The sequence below is a fragment of the Procambarus clarkii genome, chromosome 40 (assembly GCF_040958095.1).
Source record: "Procambarus clarkii isolate CNS0578487 chromosome 40, FALCON_Pclarkii_2.0, whole genome shotgun sequence".
In the NCBI taxonomy this organism is placed as follows: Eukaryota; Metazoa; Arthropoda; class Malacostraca; order Decapoda; family Cambaridae; genus Procambarus; species Procambarus clarkii.
In genome coordinates, this window is record NC_091189.1 from 4776255 (window position 1) to 4795179 (window position 18925).

Consider the following 18925-nt stretch of genomic DNA (forward strand, 5'->3'; position numbering starts at 1 on the left):
TCTTGTCACTATGAACACCAAGAAATTTCGCATTTTCTCTGCCCTTAATAATTATTAATGTGGGTACTGTTAATTCTTTAGTTAATTTGAATGGTGGACTTGTTACCAAGCAACATGTAAAACGTTTTACCAGTGTAAAGTGTTAGTTTTGTTAGCAGTGTATCCTAATGCTTGTTCACGGTTTACAATTGTGTAGGATTCAGTGTTGAGAGATTCATTTTACCAGTTTAAGTCAAATCTTTCGAACACGAGGCTCGAACACCAGTGACTAAGTGCGCTTCCAGCGTGTCAAATTTTCTAATGTTTTCAGACAATCAGCTGGACAGACTCAGGGCCTGTCTGGGAGGGAGCCAGGGTACGTCTCGTCTATATTTGCATCCATTTTATGCTTGTTATTAGCTCCGAGGTTCCTTATTACTGGATCCGGAGACAAATATGTGAACGGCAACTTGAAAAGGAGGTTATTATTTTTAACTTTTAAGTGGGGTAAAGTGTATTGTGTTGAGAGGAGTAAGTGGTGTGTGGGAGTAGAGAGTTGGACACAGGTGCTCGCCCTCTCCTGTACCCGGCACCTTATAAGCCGCTGGCTGTATTAGGGTTACACCAGTTGGAACAAGAGGATTTTTGGTTTTATTTTTGCTCTTGGTGGGAAGAATTGATGTAGGATACGGCAAAGCATACAAAGGGCATTATATATATATATATAATATATATATATATAATATTTATATTTTTTAAAATAGTTACCATGATGCCTTATCATTTTCAATTCTCTTACAGAGATGGAGGCACCTGTAGAGTCAGACAGAGAAGAGGGAAGTGATGAGTCAGTTGGCATTGCTGAAGACTATGACGATGAAGTGGATATTAATATACATTTTCATTGTGAGCATTGTTTCAAGATGATGAAGTGTACTGAACGCCCCAAACCTGGGTGGTGCTGTGAACTTGAGATGTGTTTCAATGGGTGCGGTCACAAGTAAGTACAATGTGCCTAACCAAAAACCTGTTTTTATCTCCATCATTACGAACAAAATGATTGCAGTAGTCTTTAATATCGGTTAAACAAGTATGCACATTTATTATTATATTTGCTTGTAAGTACGTACTTTATATAATTTTTATTTTTACTTTTTTTTTTTGTTGCCTACACCTATCAGTTCCCAGTACTGTATAAGAATGTTATATAGCCAGAAAAATTTCTTGTTTTGTTATTTTTATTGATATACAATCAAAACACACATTGTTGATATACAACAATATACATTCACGCTGTTGTAGATGGCTGAATTGCACTGCAAGATGAGGCAGTGTATAAAAAAAGCCCATAAATCTTCTTAAGAATAAATGTAATAAATATGCAAATGAAGATAGGACACTATGAGCTAGCACTTTATAATGTAAAACCACAAATGTGGTTTATGTGATTTGGTATTGGTAATCATTTTGTTATAGTATCGCTGGAAATTTAATTTCAGATTTCATGTATGCAAAACGGAAGAACACCGGCTCATGTGTAGTCATGAAAGGGTGCCTTGCATCAATGCTGGTTATGGGTGCCCTCACTGGATGCAGCGCCGCTTCATAGCAGAGCATTTACCATTCTGTCCAGCTTCAGTCATTATATGTAATGCAGAGTGGAATCGGTGGGCCTTAGGAGCCAAAGAAAGGGAAAAGGTGTCTATGGCCAAAGGTCTAACTGCTCTCTATGATCCTACAGATCTTGGTGAGTAAGTAAAGTTTCTTTTTGTCTGTCCTTTACTTGCATAAAAAAAAAAGCTTGAAATTTATTTGTCTTTCCATTTGATTATTAGCCCTTCCAACCCTCTTGAGTAAAGAACATCAGCCATCCCTTCCTCACCCACACCATCATTCCTCTTGAATGTAATTTTTTTCAGTTACAGCTTAGCACAAATGCCCATCAATAGGATACATCTTTGCTAGGCTTCACATGATCAACACACTTAATTCTTACCCGGGTGAAGATTTTCACTACAAATGGTTTCCTCGCATAATCTCTAACCTAGCTATCTCCACATGAAACTTTTTTTCTCTGTTCACAATGTACAAAATTCACCCAGGAGAAGAATGCAAAATTTTACTGTATTAAATACAGTAATGGTACTTTTTAGTTGTATACCTTTTTTTTATATCCCTTTTAAAAAAGTGTACCTTCTTTATCTTTTGTAGAGCTGATCATAAATTGTCGGATAGTTTGCAAACCGACCACATTCTAATCCCCGTGTAGCAACCTGACTTTTCTGTATGTGATATATGATGTTTTCCCCAAGTTCTATATTTTGACACCCTGCCAGTTTCTTGTACACTATAGGATGTTCACTTTTACTAACTTAAATTAAGAAGATGGGTTGTTACATCTGGGTGAGGCTGTCATATACTACAGTACACTGCTTTTTGTGTTTTACAGACAGGATCATATTTTTAGTTCATGGCATCTCCTAGGCATTCTACAATTTATTATGTACTGTACCATTTTTGGCTGGAGATTGGCAGGAGTATTTTATAATTAATGTTCAGATATAGAAGGTGTTTTATTGAGAAGTTGAAAATAATTTGACTGCATGCCTATGGAAGGTGGAAGGGAACTATCAGGTGAGAGTGCCAAGCCATTATGACTATATAGCACTTGGAAGAGAGTAGGATAAGGATTTGGGATGGGATGAGGGAAAGGAATGGTGCCCAACCACTTGGACGATTGGGGATTGAACACCGATCTGCATGAAGCGAGACCTTTGCTCTAACGTCCAGCCCAAGTGGTTGGGGTACAAGCCTATGGAATGCAACACACTTTCTTCCAATATACAGTACTATATGGTACTTTTAAGCTCAATTGTGGGGTTTTATTTACACAGATCTTTCCAGGAATGTAGTTCTTTAAGAGTCCAAGCTTTATATTCTGATCCCAGAAATTAAACATAATTTCACTGGGGCCCTATACAGTATGTTCATTCAGGCATGATTTGGCTATCATTTTGGTGTATCATGCCTTTGGTCCTGTGGATGCCTTGTACAGTATTAGCATTTCCAGACTTCTTGGCATGCACTTCTGTAATCCAGGCACTATCTGGTATGGGTGTCCTGTTAACTTCTTACATTACTGTTAGCACTGAGAGCAGATGTTTCTTTTTCATCAACCAGATTGTGAGGAGGCATAGAGCAGGGAATTTCTGTGTAGTGTTTGCTGCCATCTGGTGGCAGTGTGAGGTAGTGCCTGGCGAGTCAAGTGGTAGTGAAAGTGCTATTTGGCAGTGTCTGTGATGTTCAGTAGGGCTTGGAAAGCCTTTTAAGTGTTTGAGTTAACTGTCTGTGTTGCCACTGTAGAATGATACTCTGTGCTGACTATCTTGATACTGTTCATTTGGACTAGAAAGGAGTTTGCCTTTTGGAGTTTTTCATCTTCATTGAAATCCCAAGTTCTGCCATTCTATTTATGTTGAGTATTTATTGTTATATTAAATGTTTATTATTTTTTTATGTTTTCAAGAGTAATTTTTAAGCTTCATGATAGCTCAAATAAATTTATAATATTAAGTTTGTCATTACCTTAAATATGTTTATTTATTCAATGTCCTTTTGTAATGTATTTTTTTAAATAATCAGACATGGCCTTAGCTCTACATGACCAAGAACTTGTAAATGAGATGCAGAAGATGCCAAAAAAAGTTCGAGCAACACTCTGTAATGGAATTACGCGCCGTTTTCCATGTTTACCACTAACACTACATGGGTCCAGGCATGAAACCCCACAGGAGCACTTTAATTTCCACAAGATAAGTCGGTCAGCAACAGATGAGGAAGATGATGATCTCACGCCAGGTACAGTAGTAATATGCAGTACAGTACAGTATTTTGATGACTGGATATACAGTAATTGTTAATACTGTATCAAGCATCTTGTTACCATCCATCAGGCTTTTCTGAGTTATTACATTTGGTTGCTTCCTAAGGTAAATAAGGTAAGGATGTGCTGTAACACATGACAGGTTCAGATACTGGTGCCACAGGGATCTTCTGAAGCATTCTTGCAAGGTTATTAAGATGTGACTGGGAATCTGCAGAAAAAACTCAGTCTAGTCCAGAATGACTTTCAAATTTACTATTTATACAATTTTAAAGCCCTTTAGAGCCCTCTTTTAGCATCAAAAGAGGTCTCTCTCTGAATATCAGCTTGTCCTGTTTGCTACCTGTGCTGACCACTATAAAATTGTTCACCACACCTAAGCCGTTTCACATTCAATTATGCCAAATACACATTGATGTTTCGTTGGTGTGCAGTACACGAACAATACACTCGACTGCTTAGGCTCTTTGGCTTGTTAGGCTCTTTGGCTCTTAGAAAGGTAGATGCATTGTGGCTTTAGGGACCTTAGGTACCATCCGTGACAAAAGTACAATGTCAAGTGAGCCACCATTATCCAGCCTGGAGATCAAACTTACTACAGTACTTTGTGAGTTCACACTAATACTTTGATAACTTGACCAAGAAATTACGGTAATTCGACTGCAATGTATTTTTGATCATCCATCGTGTCACTATAAAACTTTTTGTGGCCACCTTGATTGCATTAACATTGCCATGTATTCTTTATATACTGAGATTAAGTTTGTTAATTTTATGATATATACTGTATTGTTAAATTCCTATTTTGAAAATGTAAATTTCTGTACAAATTCAAAATAACTGATGAAACTCGTATTAAATTACACATCTTACTTTTATGTTGTGTAGCTCTTGCTGTTTAACATGTTGTTCTGCTTCGCTTTCCCAGGTCTATCTGTGTCTGTGTGCACTGAACTTTTACGGGGCAAGAAGCAGGGTTTATCTTGCAACAGTAATGAGTGTAGGGGCACATCCATTCCTACTCAACCCTTCATCAACCCTTACTCCCTGGACGGTGTCAACAACGCTCCTACAGATTATGGTCATTAATAGTTTTCTTCGGTACATATACCATAGTGCATCATATTGCAGAAATGTCTATCATAAGATTTCTTTCTGCGTCATCAGTTTTAAATAGTTTTAAATAGACTTGTGCATTAGTTGGCTAATGAGTTAAATGTATTGTATTATTAGTTGGCTAAACCTTTGTACAAATTGAAAACCACTAATCAAATTTAAAATATAGTATGTAGTAACATAATGTTTCCTTGTTAGACACCAAACTTTCTGACACATATCTTTACTAATATTTTACATGTCACCTTAACCTTCATATTGCTATACAGTATAGTTATTCTGGCTTGGCTCTTGTTCATAATTTCCTTCTTTACCTTTCATATGTAACCCTAAACTGTTTTATCTAAATATAAAACCAACAATATCTCTATAGAAAGTGATGATCATATTAGTTACCTTACAGAGCTTGATTTTCATAAAGTATATTTACTGCATTTCTCTTTTATTAGGCTGGTTGCTTGGACTACTTTAACAGGTTAGTTATGTATGGATTTAAACAAAATTTTTATTAAAAAAACATGAGATCATTAAACTTTGATAGATAAGATATAACTAATATCATGGGTGCCTCCATTACTAGCATAAAGGAAGTTATTAATGGAAAACAGTAGCTTACAGTGTTAACTATAATTGTCTGCAGGATTGGTAGTTGGATGCTCTATACAGTAGACAATAAGTCAGTATATATCCCTCACACTGCCATCATGCAGAGTCAAATGTTGCTGCATTCATATATGTCTGCAGATGTGAATAATGATCTATGTTAGTCGTTCTAGCATCAAGAATGACAAGAGATGATGTACAGAGTTTGATAGCTGTTGTCATGTGATACAACTGTCATTTTCAATGAAAAAACAGCTTATTATTCACATGTGATGCTGTAATTATAATACAAACACTCATCATTTGACACCTTACTGGTGGTCGGGTTGCATCAAGTGCAAGGGTTCAATAGGCATGTTAACAAAAGACCTACTGAATTCTACTCCTTTAGATTTAGTTGTAAAGGCTTATAGTTTGCACTGGTATGACCTATGTGCCAGTGAAGTTGTGACTAGAGTATAGAAGTAAGTATTGTATAGAAGTTTTGTAATATAGTAAACTCGGTAGCAAAACTTCCTCATCATCATTTTGTAGTGTTTTTTAATAATACTTGACCTGACACCATTTTAATGAGTGTTAAAAAGAGCAGTAAATGTAATAGAACATTATATTGCAGTCAAATACATTATTTTTGAATACCTTGTATCAGATGATACCCAGTACAATATGTGATGGGTATTTGAGTGACTTGCTGTATTCACCCAACTACAAGTCCCCATTAGAATGACTCATAATCACTGATAGAGCTATGGGGATATCTTCTAACATTGTCACATTTGGGAGAGGGATTGCTTGGTTTAGAGTACTGTACTTGTCTCTCAGTATCTACAGGGGAGTGAGGTCTAGTTCTTTAAGCCCCACCCACTAGCATGGTTGTACTTGTTGCATTATAAATTCAAATTCTTTGTTGAATCTGATCTTAAAATTGTGGATGGAGGTGATTTCTACAACCTCTTTAGGTGCAAGCCACATGTTGATTACCTGCACAAGGTACTAGTACAAAGCTGTGTCCTAACACACTACCAATATCAATACCATCAGATAGTATTGATGGTATTGCCTAAAATTTTTTTATCTAACCCCCAACTAAAGACCAGAAAATGTCGGTGACATGAGAAAATCATAAAAGCAAATGTCTATAATCCCTATAATTTTCTAAATAAGTATTGATGTGGGGTGGCTCGGCCAGTGAGCCCTCTTGTGTATGCGGTGCCGCCATCTAGATGCGGCCATCTAGTAGTTAGAGTATTCATTAACAGTCAATGGTGATGCCAAGGATGGCTTGGATGGGCTTAAAATTTTTAAGAATGAACTTTCTGAATTGAATGGATTGAATGTTCTGTATTGTCTCATTAGCACTATCATTACAGGGAACATTTGAAAGGTTCCTTAATGCACCAATATAGTTCAGTTGTATGAATCTACACCAATTTGATTGTATAAATCTTGTGCATCAACTTGCATTTGGGCAAACCAACCATTGACAGTTCTAATTTTTGTTAAATAAAAATTGCCTACAATCTGAAATCACATTCTTTAAGCTGTTGCAAAGTTAGGGCTTATTGTAGAAAACAGTAATGTCTAATTACATTTTTTTATACATGGTACAGGAGATGACTTCTGACTCCTGTTTGGGCTTACTCTTTCATTTCCTGAGCTTTATCCTAATTTTCCATGGAAAATGATTATCAATTACTTTATAATTATGTCCCCATTTACTGCTGGGTGAACAGTTAATGAATGGTGCTTGCAGGTTGCTTGTAATTAGTTTGATGATTTAGGTTTTAAATTTGGTGTAGATTATAATTATAGTTTGAATTTTAAAGACAATGTCTTAATGCTACATTACAGGTATTTGTATGACATGCTGTCCTTGGAATACTGTTTTTGATCACTTACACAGTCAAACTGAGTTTAGTAGTTTAGTTTGTATTTATTCATAAAGACCTGTTTCTTTTCAGGTGGTACGAGGCGTAACTCGGGCCAGTCAGCTCCTGCAGTCAAATCAGACGACATCTCTGCTATTTGCTGCATACATGGTATCATCAAAGATATATGCATATTTTGTCGTGATGATCCAGATGAACCTGACTTCAAAATGGGTAAAGTGTGGCGAGAACGGCTCTCTACAAAAAAGCCAGGGGAAATCAGATGGGTAGAAGAGCCTCGTGTGGAGAAGGTACAGTATTGTATGAAATGAAAAGCAAAGCCTGTGCATGAGAAAAGATCAATATAATGATGCATAGATGAATTGATTAGATTTATTTAAACAGGAAACTGTAAAAAGAGCATCAGCAAAAACAAAACAGAGAAAGTAAAGTATGTCTAGACAGATAGGCAAGGCATTACAGTACTGCATTATTCTTTTACATGTATTACGGCTTTGTTTAGAGTGCCCAGTTCATGAAATGTAAAATATTCTTAACGTATTGGAATAGCATTTTTGGATGTCTATCCTTTGACTCATACCACCCTCGTAAACATCCTTCTCTTAATCATTTTCACTGTACCATTTGTATTATTTCATAAATTAATGGTTTATTAGTCATCAGTCTAAAAAAAATAGCTTTGTCACTACCATATTCCCATAATTCTTTATTCCATACCTGTCTCTAAACATTGTGAGCATAAATGTAGTCTAACCTGTCTGGTACTTGCACATTAACCCTTATGCTCCACGAGATGCTCTCGTGCGTTATATCAATACCAAGTCAGCTCTGCACAGGTCTTCTAGAGCAATCTAACATTCTTGAGAAAAGTTACAGTAGTCAGCTTATGAAGAATAACTCTGCTGTCTGTAGCTCACATGAGCTACTGAAAAATTTCATTTTCTTTGGTACATATATACCCTTAACTGAAGACATTAAAATGTAACGTTATATAAATTTTCTGTCAAATTATTATTTGTTGATAATGAAATACTATAGTGATTTTTAATTTAGAGAATATACAGTACAGTATATGATTTATAATATAAAATAATTCCCGTATAATGTGTAAATTGTCTGTGTGTGTATATACACACACTTTTAGCTGTACAGTATGTGGCCAAAAGCAGCAAGATTTACTTCTGAATACAACTTTGTAAATATAGCAAACCAACATTGTAATATGGAGGATTTTTTTTTTAACTGCTTATCTATTTTTCATATAACCTTTTATAACTTCTAAAGAGATAGTATACAATAATAATAATAATAATAATAAAATAACAAGACTTCTTTCCTGACATAGTGGGGGTCTTTTTAAATTTCCCTGCCAGGTCATTAATGGGGGAAAGGTGACACAGGAGATTTCTCTATCCTGCCTAGTAGGTTCATTTATTTATACAGTATCCATAAAACCTACTCCAAGCAAAACTTGGCTTCAACAACCCACTGATCATCATTTCTTATCTGTTCTTGGATGCCTAGCTGCTCTCTCACTGTTATCAGATGCCAGCTCTTAAACTATTAACAGAGCAGTAATTACTAACTCAATTTACTTTTATCTTGACTCTCACTGATCATATATTCTTTTGTGGGCAGGAGACCCCATATTCAGTTAAGTGACATATTTCCGTGAAATTACAGTCATGCATCTCCTTGTTGAATGTCTTAATTTTCAGGATGCTTGTGTGTCTTACCTCCTGACTGTCCCTCGTGGTTATTTGTCCCTCGATAGTCTTTGGTGAATCCGATACATTTGATATAACTTGCCTTATGCACTTTCGTTCTTGTATTGCCGTCCTTAATGATATTTAGTGCGCTTTGAATCTCCTGCGACTTTGATGGTTTTACATAGCCTCCCTTGCTTGGTGCATTTTTTTTTATAATTACTTCCTTGAAATTGTTGTAGCTTGAGCATTGAACCTATGCTTTTATGTGGATGTCAATGTGTGTATGGATTGCATTGTCTACCAGATGTCATGAAATATTATTATGGTTGATGCTGCAGAGTAATTCTTTTTTGTGCTGGTCTGGTTCGTGCCTCAACTATGGTCATTCTCCTGTTTAGTGTAGCTTGCTTTTGCAGTTTTCTGTGATCTGGTCCCAGCCCAAAGTGTTGATGCTTGGGGAAGAAAACTGGGCATGCTGTGTCACCATGTTACTACTAAATGATTACATGCTTCATTTATTTCTGTGAGGTTTGTTTGATAGTGTTGTGTGTCTGTTTTTTGTTTTGCTTTGGTCATAGCTTCTTTTGCCCATTCTTGTCTGTAGTTGACGGATAGGTCATCGCACTTTGAGAATGCAAATCTTGTATTCAGGTCTCTGTAGCCTGGAGTAAAAATCCTGGGACATGTCCTTGGGAGAGCAGGACATTGCCTAAGGAAGCAAAAGTTCCGCTCAGAAAGGAGCTTTTCATCTACACTGAAAGATTTGCACTGGTAGTCACTAGGAAATATTGCTGCAGCATTACTGTTGATCAGTACTTCTGGCACAGATGCTATTCATCTGCTCATTCTAGAACACTAAACTGTTTTCTGAGTACCTCAAACTTTTTAACATACTTCACACTGTTACTGATGGTGGTTTGTAAATATTTAGCTTATCTAAAAAAAAAAAAAAAGAGGCTACAGTATCTCTATTCTTTAAAATTTCAGGCCCATGTCCCTCACTTCGTCTTTTAAGAATGTTTTCAAACAATTTGAACATAACTTTTTGCCTCCTTGAAAAATATGAATCAAACTACAACTATCTGTTGTGATTTGGTTCCTTATTTTCCATTGTAGATCACCTTTTCTTTTTACAGGCGCTAAAAGTGACACTTGCAAACTAATGTTTTCAGGTTAGAAAACGTAATCCATTTGGAGTGTTTTCATACAAGAAGTATGATGAGTCCGATGAGGAGGAAGAAGGAAATACTTTAGATAAAATAAATCTCATTGTGGACGATGAGGGCCGACCAATTGGAAAGCGAGCTAGATTCCAGACCCCTCCTCCGGCTCCGTTAACATGTAAGGGCTTGACCATGGAACTGACTTTGAAGCATTATTCCCGGCATCAAACCAAGCCAAGACCAATGTTTACGTTCCAGTGTATGCAGGTAAGAACGATAAGAATTTGTTACAACATTTAGAAAGCAGGCACTACTTGTTTGTTCTAAGCAGAATGAATATGTGCTCTTAAAGATTATTTTCCTGTGAGGCCACTTGTCTTAAATATTCCTACAGTCCTGATAGAAGACCTTTGTGCCTCTAGCTTATGTTTTAGCTAGCATTATACAGTGTTCTCTCTATAGTGCATCAATCACCCTTATATTTTCCTATCTTTTGCATTTAAATCTATCACTTAAAAAAAAGGTTAAGTGTAGGTGAAATAGTCCATTTTGAACATAGGCCACTAGATAGGCCATAGGCCCTTAGGCAAGAATTATTACTAGTGCCACAGAAGGACTAGTTTGGTACCAAAATTGGGGAGACTTGTAGCTCTGATTAAGCACACATCTATTGCTTGTTTCCTTGTCATTGAGGAAACTAGCATGAGGATAAATGTCTCGGTGCTTCACTCTTGCAATGAAGATGTGGAATGCAGGAAAGACAGATCAAAATTATTTTAAATATCAGGGTGCATAAATTAAGCAGTGGCATTGATAGAATGCAGAGTGATATAGAAAATGTATACAAATATTTGGAGTTTTTGTTTTATTTTAAGTCCTACAATTTTCATTTTTCATAGGAAGTACGACGCTCTGAGTTCAGCAGTCATTACCAAAATGTTCACAGTGAAATACAGGAAGGCCTAGATGGTTGGCTTATCTCCAGGTGTCCCTTGCATGTGTTTGGTTGCCCATATGTATATAAACGCCTGTATCCAGGGTGCAAGGTTGGTAAAATTTAATGTTTTTGTCAAATATTGTAATATTATTTAATAATAAAATAATGTAAAGTACATTAAAGTACATTGTAAAGGCTCATTAAGCTTTACATTATTTACAAATACTGTAATGTAAAGGCTTTTTAGTAATATTAAAAGATTTCAGCAAATGATTGTCATATTGTTGAAAATCAAGTGATGTCATTCCAGAATAGAGTGAATTCAGTGTAATAATTGGTTCTAGACCCCTTTTGGTGCATCTGGATTTGCTATTACAGTACTGTACTTGACATTAGTAATGGGCTTGTTTTAGTGCTAATGATTAAGAGCACATTCGCACATACAGCATACAAAAACAAAACAGTGGATAGAAATTGGAAAACTCTGATTCTGAAAACGCCATTACTCTGTGTAATTACTTAAGTGTAGTTACAGAATGAGAGCTATGCTCATGGTGTCCCATCTTCCCAGTACTCTTTGTTGTATAACACTTTGAAACTACTGACAGTTTTGGCCTCCACCACTTCTCAATTAGCTTGTTTCAACTGTCTATCTTACTATCCAAAACCACCCCTAAATCTCGATCCTTATTAGAGTTCTGTAATTCTTTTCCACATAATTTGTAAGTTGTGTGTGGTCTGTTTTCTCCGATTCCACATTCCATAACATGGCATTTATTCATATTGAATTCCATATGTCACTTGACACTCCAAGCATTTATCTAGATCAATTTGAAGGCCATTACAATTGTCTGCGTCTCCTATCTTCCACAGTATCTTAGCATTATCCGCAAACATCTTATAATTCTGTATTCCTTCTGGTAAGTCGTTTATGTAGACGATGAATATTACTGGTGTAAGAACTGAACCCTGTGGTACTCCATTAGTACACTCCTCCAGTCAGATACATTGCCTCTGATTACTACCCTCATCTGTCTGTCAGTTAGAAAAGTATGTGTGTGTGTGTGTGTGTATATATGTGTATTTTTTCACATGGATCAATAGGCCTTCTGATGCTTCTTGTATTATTTTTTATGATTACAAAATAAAAAATTTATTTACTTCTGATAGGGTGGTGATGTGGTCTACTGTCATAGTCTCTGTGCTTTTGGTGTCCGGCCTAAACTTGACCACGAACCAGCTTCATGTGGTAGGTATATAATGTATTTTGTTGTAGTTGAAACAATTAGCTCATTGTTCCTGTCATGCATGTTTCTTAATACTGCACAGTTGTTACTTTTTGTTATATTATAATTGTGATTTCATAACCTGATAATGCACCTGTGTACAGTAACTGTTTGAGGTATTTTTCAAATTCTTAGTAGTTACATATATATTTATTCTTATACACATAGGAGGTCTTCCAAGATCACGTTCACCGAGTGTCGAAAAAACTACTGGTGCATTTGGTCAGATGCGTCTTACGTCTGTGCAAAAAGCAATGAGAGCCATCCCAGAAAACCGTAGGACTGATAGCCGAGAAGCAGCAGAACAGTACTTTGCTTCCAGCATTAACTTGACATACTTACCTATTGAAGTGCTACAGAATATAGCTAGTTATTTAGACGGCTTCAGGTGAGTCATTTGCAACATCAGACATGCTACATATGCTGTATAACACACCACACATCACTCATGCTGCACACATTACCCATATTATACATCATTCATGATACAAACAGCACACTTTGAGCGAGTTCTGAGAGTGCTTTTACTCCCCACGCCCCCTGGCCAGGCTTGATTTGTGTTAGCTTGGTCCAACAGACTGTTGCTTGGAGCGGTCCACAGGCTCAAATGTTCACTACAACCCATGTTATGCTCATCACCCATGCTTATATCATTCCCATGATATATACATCATCCATGCAGCACATATAACACATTGTGAAGAATTGTGTGAAGTTTTAAAGATCAGTGGGGTTGGATGGAGTTTATTAACAAAAGTAATATCCTTGTTCTGTATATGCAAAGTATGTGTGAGAGTTGGGGGGAAATATGAGAGGAATTCAATGTTGGGGTGGGTGGCAGACCGTGATGCCAGGTGGTCGCTTGGCAGGTGACCTGTATGTTTTTCCCCCCCTTCATAAAATGTCTCTCATTACCTGACCAGACCAAGATACAACTGGCATTGTAGTAAATATGCAAGGAACATTCAGGAATGGTGGGAGGTCTCTTGTTATACTATATTCACAGGATCTGCATAACAATGCATTACTAGTGGGGTGCCCTGTGCCAAGGAGATGAAGTAGTAGAGTTGGCTTCGTTCTCAACTCGCAATCGGAGATCCCAGGTTTGATTCCCAGGCGGGACACATGTTGGGCACATTTCCTTTTACTTAATGCCTCTGTTCATCTAGCAATAAGTAGGGGTTATATCTTAGGGAGTATCAGTAGTTTGACCTCAGGAGGATTTCAATACAAGCCTAAAGTAAGTGTGTGCATGTGTCAGGAGTCAGTACATACATTAGACTAACTGATGGATAGAAAGACGGAGATCTAAAAGCTAACAGCTCGATCTTGCAGGCACAAATAATAAACACACACACAGATGGTGTTACATAGCCTTCCCAACTTGGTGCCTTCTTTTGGTAATTACTTACTTATACACACACACACACACACACACACACACACACACACACACACACACACACACACACACACACACATATGCCTGCACAAAGCTGACTGGCTGGCTGGATCCACCAAAATGAATTTTCAGTTACCACAGGGGAGTGCGATCTAGCTCTTTTTTTGCCCCACCTCGTATGCTCTTATATCTGACACTAATTGCCTTTAAACATTAAGAAAAAATATGATAAAATTGTGGATGGGATTGGCTTCGCCAACCTCTTTAATGCATTCCACTTGCCAACCACCTGTACGGGGAACAAGAACATCTCTTCAACTGATGTCCTTTTGTCATACCCATTTTTAATTTAAAAAAGCTGTCTTGGCCTCATTATGTCTATTCCCCTCTGGTTCTTGAATGTAGTTATCATATTCCCTATGTTTCTTCTCTTCTGTAAGGTTGTGAGGGTGAGGTCTCTCAACCTGCCCTCATAGCCAAGGCCTCTCAATTCTGATACTAATCTAGTTGCAAAACTCTGAACTTTCTCAAGTTTCCATTTATGCTTCCCATGATGTGTGTTCCATGCAGGTACTTCATACATATGAACGAGTTTGGGTGGATATAAATAGGAGTTGCCATGTATGGGCCAATAGGCCTTGTGTAGTTTCATTTATTCTTAAGGGATACTGTACTGTGTGCTGAACACTGGTAATTTTCATTACCAAATAGTTGATGGTTGCTGCACGTTAGCAAGCACATTCTGCATGCAGTCAACTGGACCCCAAGTTCCGTTCCCAACTAGAACAAAATTTTTGGGCTGTATCCTTACACTTGATCCTTCTATTCACCTGCCAGTAAATAGGTAGTAGTTAGGAATGTTGCAGGTTGCATCCTGGGAAAATTCAGTTGTCCTATGTGGACCTAACAAGTCTAACACACATGCTTCTTGTCCCTGACAAAGGTGGTGAGTTTTAACCAAACAACTTTTTCATTACTGAAGTGAAATTTAAATCCAATTGATTTATTTTCCTTTAATTACAGCCTCAACAATCTTTCACTAACCTGCCGACTAATGAGAGATATTTGTCTCTCATTATTAAATGAAAGAGGCCTCGTTATCATAGAGTGGGTTCGATACATTGAAAATGACAAAGTAAGATGGCGAGAAGGTAGAAAAGTGAGTTCCTACATTTATTTATTGATTGGCATATATAATGACTAGATATTTAATGAAGAGGATAACTTTCATATTAGTAAGCAATTTGTGCTGAATAAGTGGTAAATGAATAAGCATTGTTTAATGTTTTTTTTTTTTTTTTTTTTTTTTTTATTTTGTTTCAGCGCCGTTTCTTTAGCAAATCATTTGAACATGTAAACCACTGGGGTTTTAAGGAAGCAAATCACATGGCTAACCATTTGCAAGATTGTCCATTTAATAATCGGTAAGTTTGTTTATTTCTGTTTTTTAGGGTAAAGTTTAGTCATTGGCCTTTTATTGAAGTGTTGGAGCCAAAACCAATACAAAAACATGCTATAAAATAGAAAATTCTTGAATTAGAATTAACAAATCTATACTTGCAAAATATTGATCTTCTGTACCGAAAAATCATGGTACTGTAATTCTTTGAGTTTTCAGTGTAATTAGTTGTTAATTAATGAACTCAATGCACTGGGGTGTTTGAGCTTTACTACTGTGATTACTAAAATTTAAATAGCTTTGCCTTACTTGGTAAAATAATAATACAAAGTCAGCAGGAAAAATGTACGAGTGTACAGGGATGCACCATTCAATTTTTTTTTTAATGCACTCCATTTTATCTTCCTGGCATCATTCCTTTCACTGAAGTACTAGAAGCGTTGACACATTAGCTGCATTTTGAACCCGACATGTTAAAATGATGTTTCATATTTGTTACAATTAATCCAAAGATGAGAGGGAAAGAACAGTGCGGTGCCCTCTCAGAAATCAAGTATTGAACGTAACAAAATGATCTCTCCTGATTTGTGTGTATTTATTACATATGTTAGTACTTGTGGTAAAACCCTGGGCCTTGATTGTCTTCAAAAACACACTAAATTTATATTTTCTTGCTCTTTTTGGTGTTGTACACATTCCAAGGTTCCTATTATATTATATTTCACAATTTTTCAGTTTGTGTATCATTTTCCCCCCTCACTGCCTAGTCCTGTTTTGCATTATCTAAACTATTGGTTTCCTGTATATTTTTTTTTTGGTAATTTGCCTTTTGAAAACCTTTCTTATCTCCAATTTTCTTTGCAACTAAATTCTACTGCATACTTGGGTCATCTTTCTCTAGCAGTATTAGGCATCCTTACAGCCTCCTCTTGCTGCCTAAACTCTTCCCACCTCCTCCTCCTAAGGCCTACTAACCTACTCGACTTGATGATAGTAGAGTTCTTTGTCATATCTGAGCTTGAAGTTAAGTATGCAGGGGGGACAAGGAATGGGTGACATGAATGAAGTATATAAATGGATAAAAAGGTATAACAAATAAAAGGGTATAACAAAGGGGATGTAAACAAGGGTTTAAATATATCACAAAATAGAACAAAGTAATGGATTGGAGAAGTTTAGATTCTGGAAAGACCTGGGTAGATACTGATTTAGGAGTTTTTTTATTTATGGCACAAATTACCAGGCACTGTAATAGATGTGGGATTGCTAAATTATTTATAGCATAGATTATACATATGAATGAGTAAGGGTGGCTAGAAATAGATGCTGCCTTGAGTAGGCCTTCTGCAGTTTCATGTTATGTTTTTATTCCACTTGTACTGGGTACAGGTATTTAAAATTTATTTTGTTCGTTTACATTTACAACTTCCACCCATGTCCACATTTTACTCATAGGTTAGTCGTCTTGATTCTAGAACTGATCTGGTCGTTGCAAACCTCTACACTTTCTCAAAGCACAAAAATAAGCATATTAGGTATACCACACCCCTCTCATCCTAACCATAACTTTTCTCTATCACTATGCAGTATTCTTTCATTCATTCCCCTCTCCTCCTCCGTTCTATATCTTCTCCCCAACTACTTGGACTGAATGGTAGTGATGGCCTTACATCTTGCTGGTCAGTGTTCAATCCCTGACAGTCCAAGTGGTTGGCACCATTCCTTCCCTCCATCGTATCTTAAATCCTTATCCCTTCCAAGTCCTATATATTGTACTGTAATTGTAATGGCTTAGCACTTTCTCCTGATAATTACATTGCCTTCCCTTTCCTCATTCTCCATCCTCCACCTCATTCCTTCCATTTTCAAATATTGCATTTTTTTTTCAGGCATATTTCAGAGAAGAAATTTGCTTATGTGCAGCCAAGGAAAGATGGAACAATTCGGAGCATCCTAAGAAATTGTAAAGTTTGACATTCAAGTTGTCAAAGTTTTCCTTATGGTAACTGTGATAATTTTCAAAATTAACACCTAGCCATTAAAGCTAAGGTTATCTTTAGTGTAAATATTTGTATAAAGAAATATGAATTAACCAATAACATTTTTATAATTCTTTGCCTGCTGTGCTGAATGCAGGAAATGTTATGTTAGATACTGTATAAGCAAAGAATTAAATAACACACATTAGTCAGCAGTGCTCTTAAGAGTTTATGCATTTCAAATATTTATCATTAAATAAATGTAACTATATATTTTTTGTATTGTACTAAATTATTACAAGTAGTTTTGTATAATAATTTAATAAATAACATGGTTTGAACAAGGTTTTTTTAACTGAAATTACTGTATAAAAAATGCAAATAATTGTAGAATTTATTTATGATTGACTTCTTAGGCTCTGTGGAATAAAAAAAAATAAAATTAATTTGGTAAGAATACAACATTTTTACTTGGTTCCTAATGTGACTTAGCTATTTGCTTTGTTATAATAAAAATTGTATACTGTACTAAAATTTAAGAACCACATACTGTACAATTTTGCCTTTATATACATAATTCAAATGGTAATGTGTTGATAGTAAATTTCACTAATGTGTATTGGATTTGTCTCAACTGTTTAGTATTCCATTTTATACACAGTATTCAGTCTTCATGCTCTCTTATTTTTATACTTTGTCAAAATGTAAAAAAAAAAAAATATACACAATTATTTGTATTTATAAATCTTCCACAGAGGTTCTATAGTGCGTGTATACTTTTCAATCAGTCCCATGTTCTTTCAGAAGGGAAATGTTACAGTGGAGAGAGGACATGTTTATAGTCAAACTAGTAATTTAATAAACATACCTAATAAATAAAAGCAAGTACTGTAATAAGTGTCTAAGCTGGCCGATCGAGGTGTAGTGTTTAATATTAATGTTATGATCTGGCCTTACTCAAAACTCTTGAGCTTACATTTATAGACTTCTAATTAAGATTCAGGCAGTTAGATCAAAAACATTCTCCACTAAATTAACCAAATCTAGACAGTTGACAAATATACGTTAGGTGTGGTAAATTGCCATGTAGATTTTAATAAGCTTGGTATACTTATCTCTCCAGTTTCTTTGACAAAGCTAATTGAATGGCTTTGCTGCTACATTTTCCTAGTACAGTTTAGGCGAGTAATTCTTGTTATGTATGCCATCCGAACATGAAGTAATCTCAGTGTATTCTTTGTTGAATTGAGACAAGGCTAACAATATTTATTATTTTGTAAATTTATCTTACCTAAATTTTATGAATTCTATTAAAATTATTTTAAATAAAAAATTGTTAAAAAGAATTTGTATAATATTCAACCTTCAATTATTATAGTGTAAAGATTATTCTTTCTGTGGGAGAGCCTCCGGGCCTCTACCCAGAAAATGACGTTTCATTACATTCAGTGCTGGTTTTTTAATCTGGAAAAAATCATTTAATAGCTTTGAAAACATGTACAGTAATTACTTCAATCAGCAAAATGTAAGCCTAGAATGGTGATAAGGTAAGGTAATTATCAGGAGAAAAGCATAAATCA

General features: G+C 35.9%; 1 protein-coding gene across 3 annotated transcripts; it reads left to right on the plus strand.

The window, feature by feature from the left end:
* Window positions 1-255: 255 nt before the first annotated feature.
* LOC123757832 (F-box only protein 30) lies at window positions 256-18691 on the plus strand. Of its 3 annotated transcripts, none has more exons than XM_045741697.2 (13): window positions 256-355; window positions 781-979; window positions 1479-1726; window positions 3622-3837; window positions 4791-4943; window positions 7543-7760; window positions 10352-10609; window positions 11242-11388; window positions 12450-12528; window positions 12734-12953; window positions 14991-15126; window positions 15291-15391; window positions 17256-18691. In XM_045741697.2, exons 1-13 carry the CDS (start codon window positions 301-303, stop codon window positions 17338-17340), a joined length of 2115 nt encoding a protein of 704 aa, XP_045597653.1. In that variant the 5' UTR covers window positions 256-300; the 3' UTR covers window positions 17341-18691. The 3 variants fall into 3 exon arrangements, with proteins under 3 accessions (XP_045597653.1, XP_045597656.1, XP_045597654.1); XM_045741698.2 differs by having other exon boundaries at window positions 345-460; XM_045741700.2 differs by lacking the exon at window positions 4791-4943.
* Window positions 18692-18925: the final 234 nt, after the last annotated feature.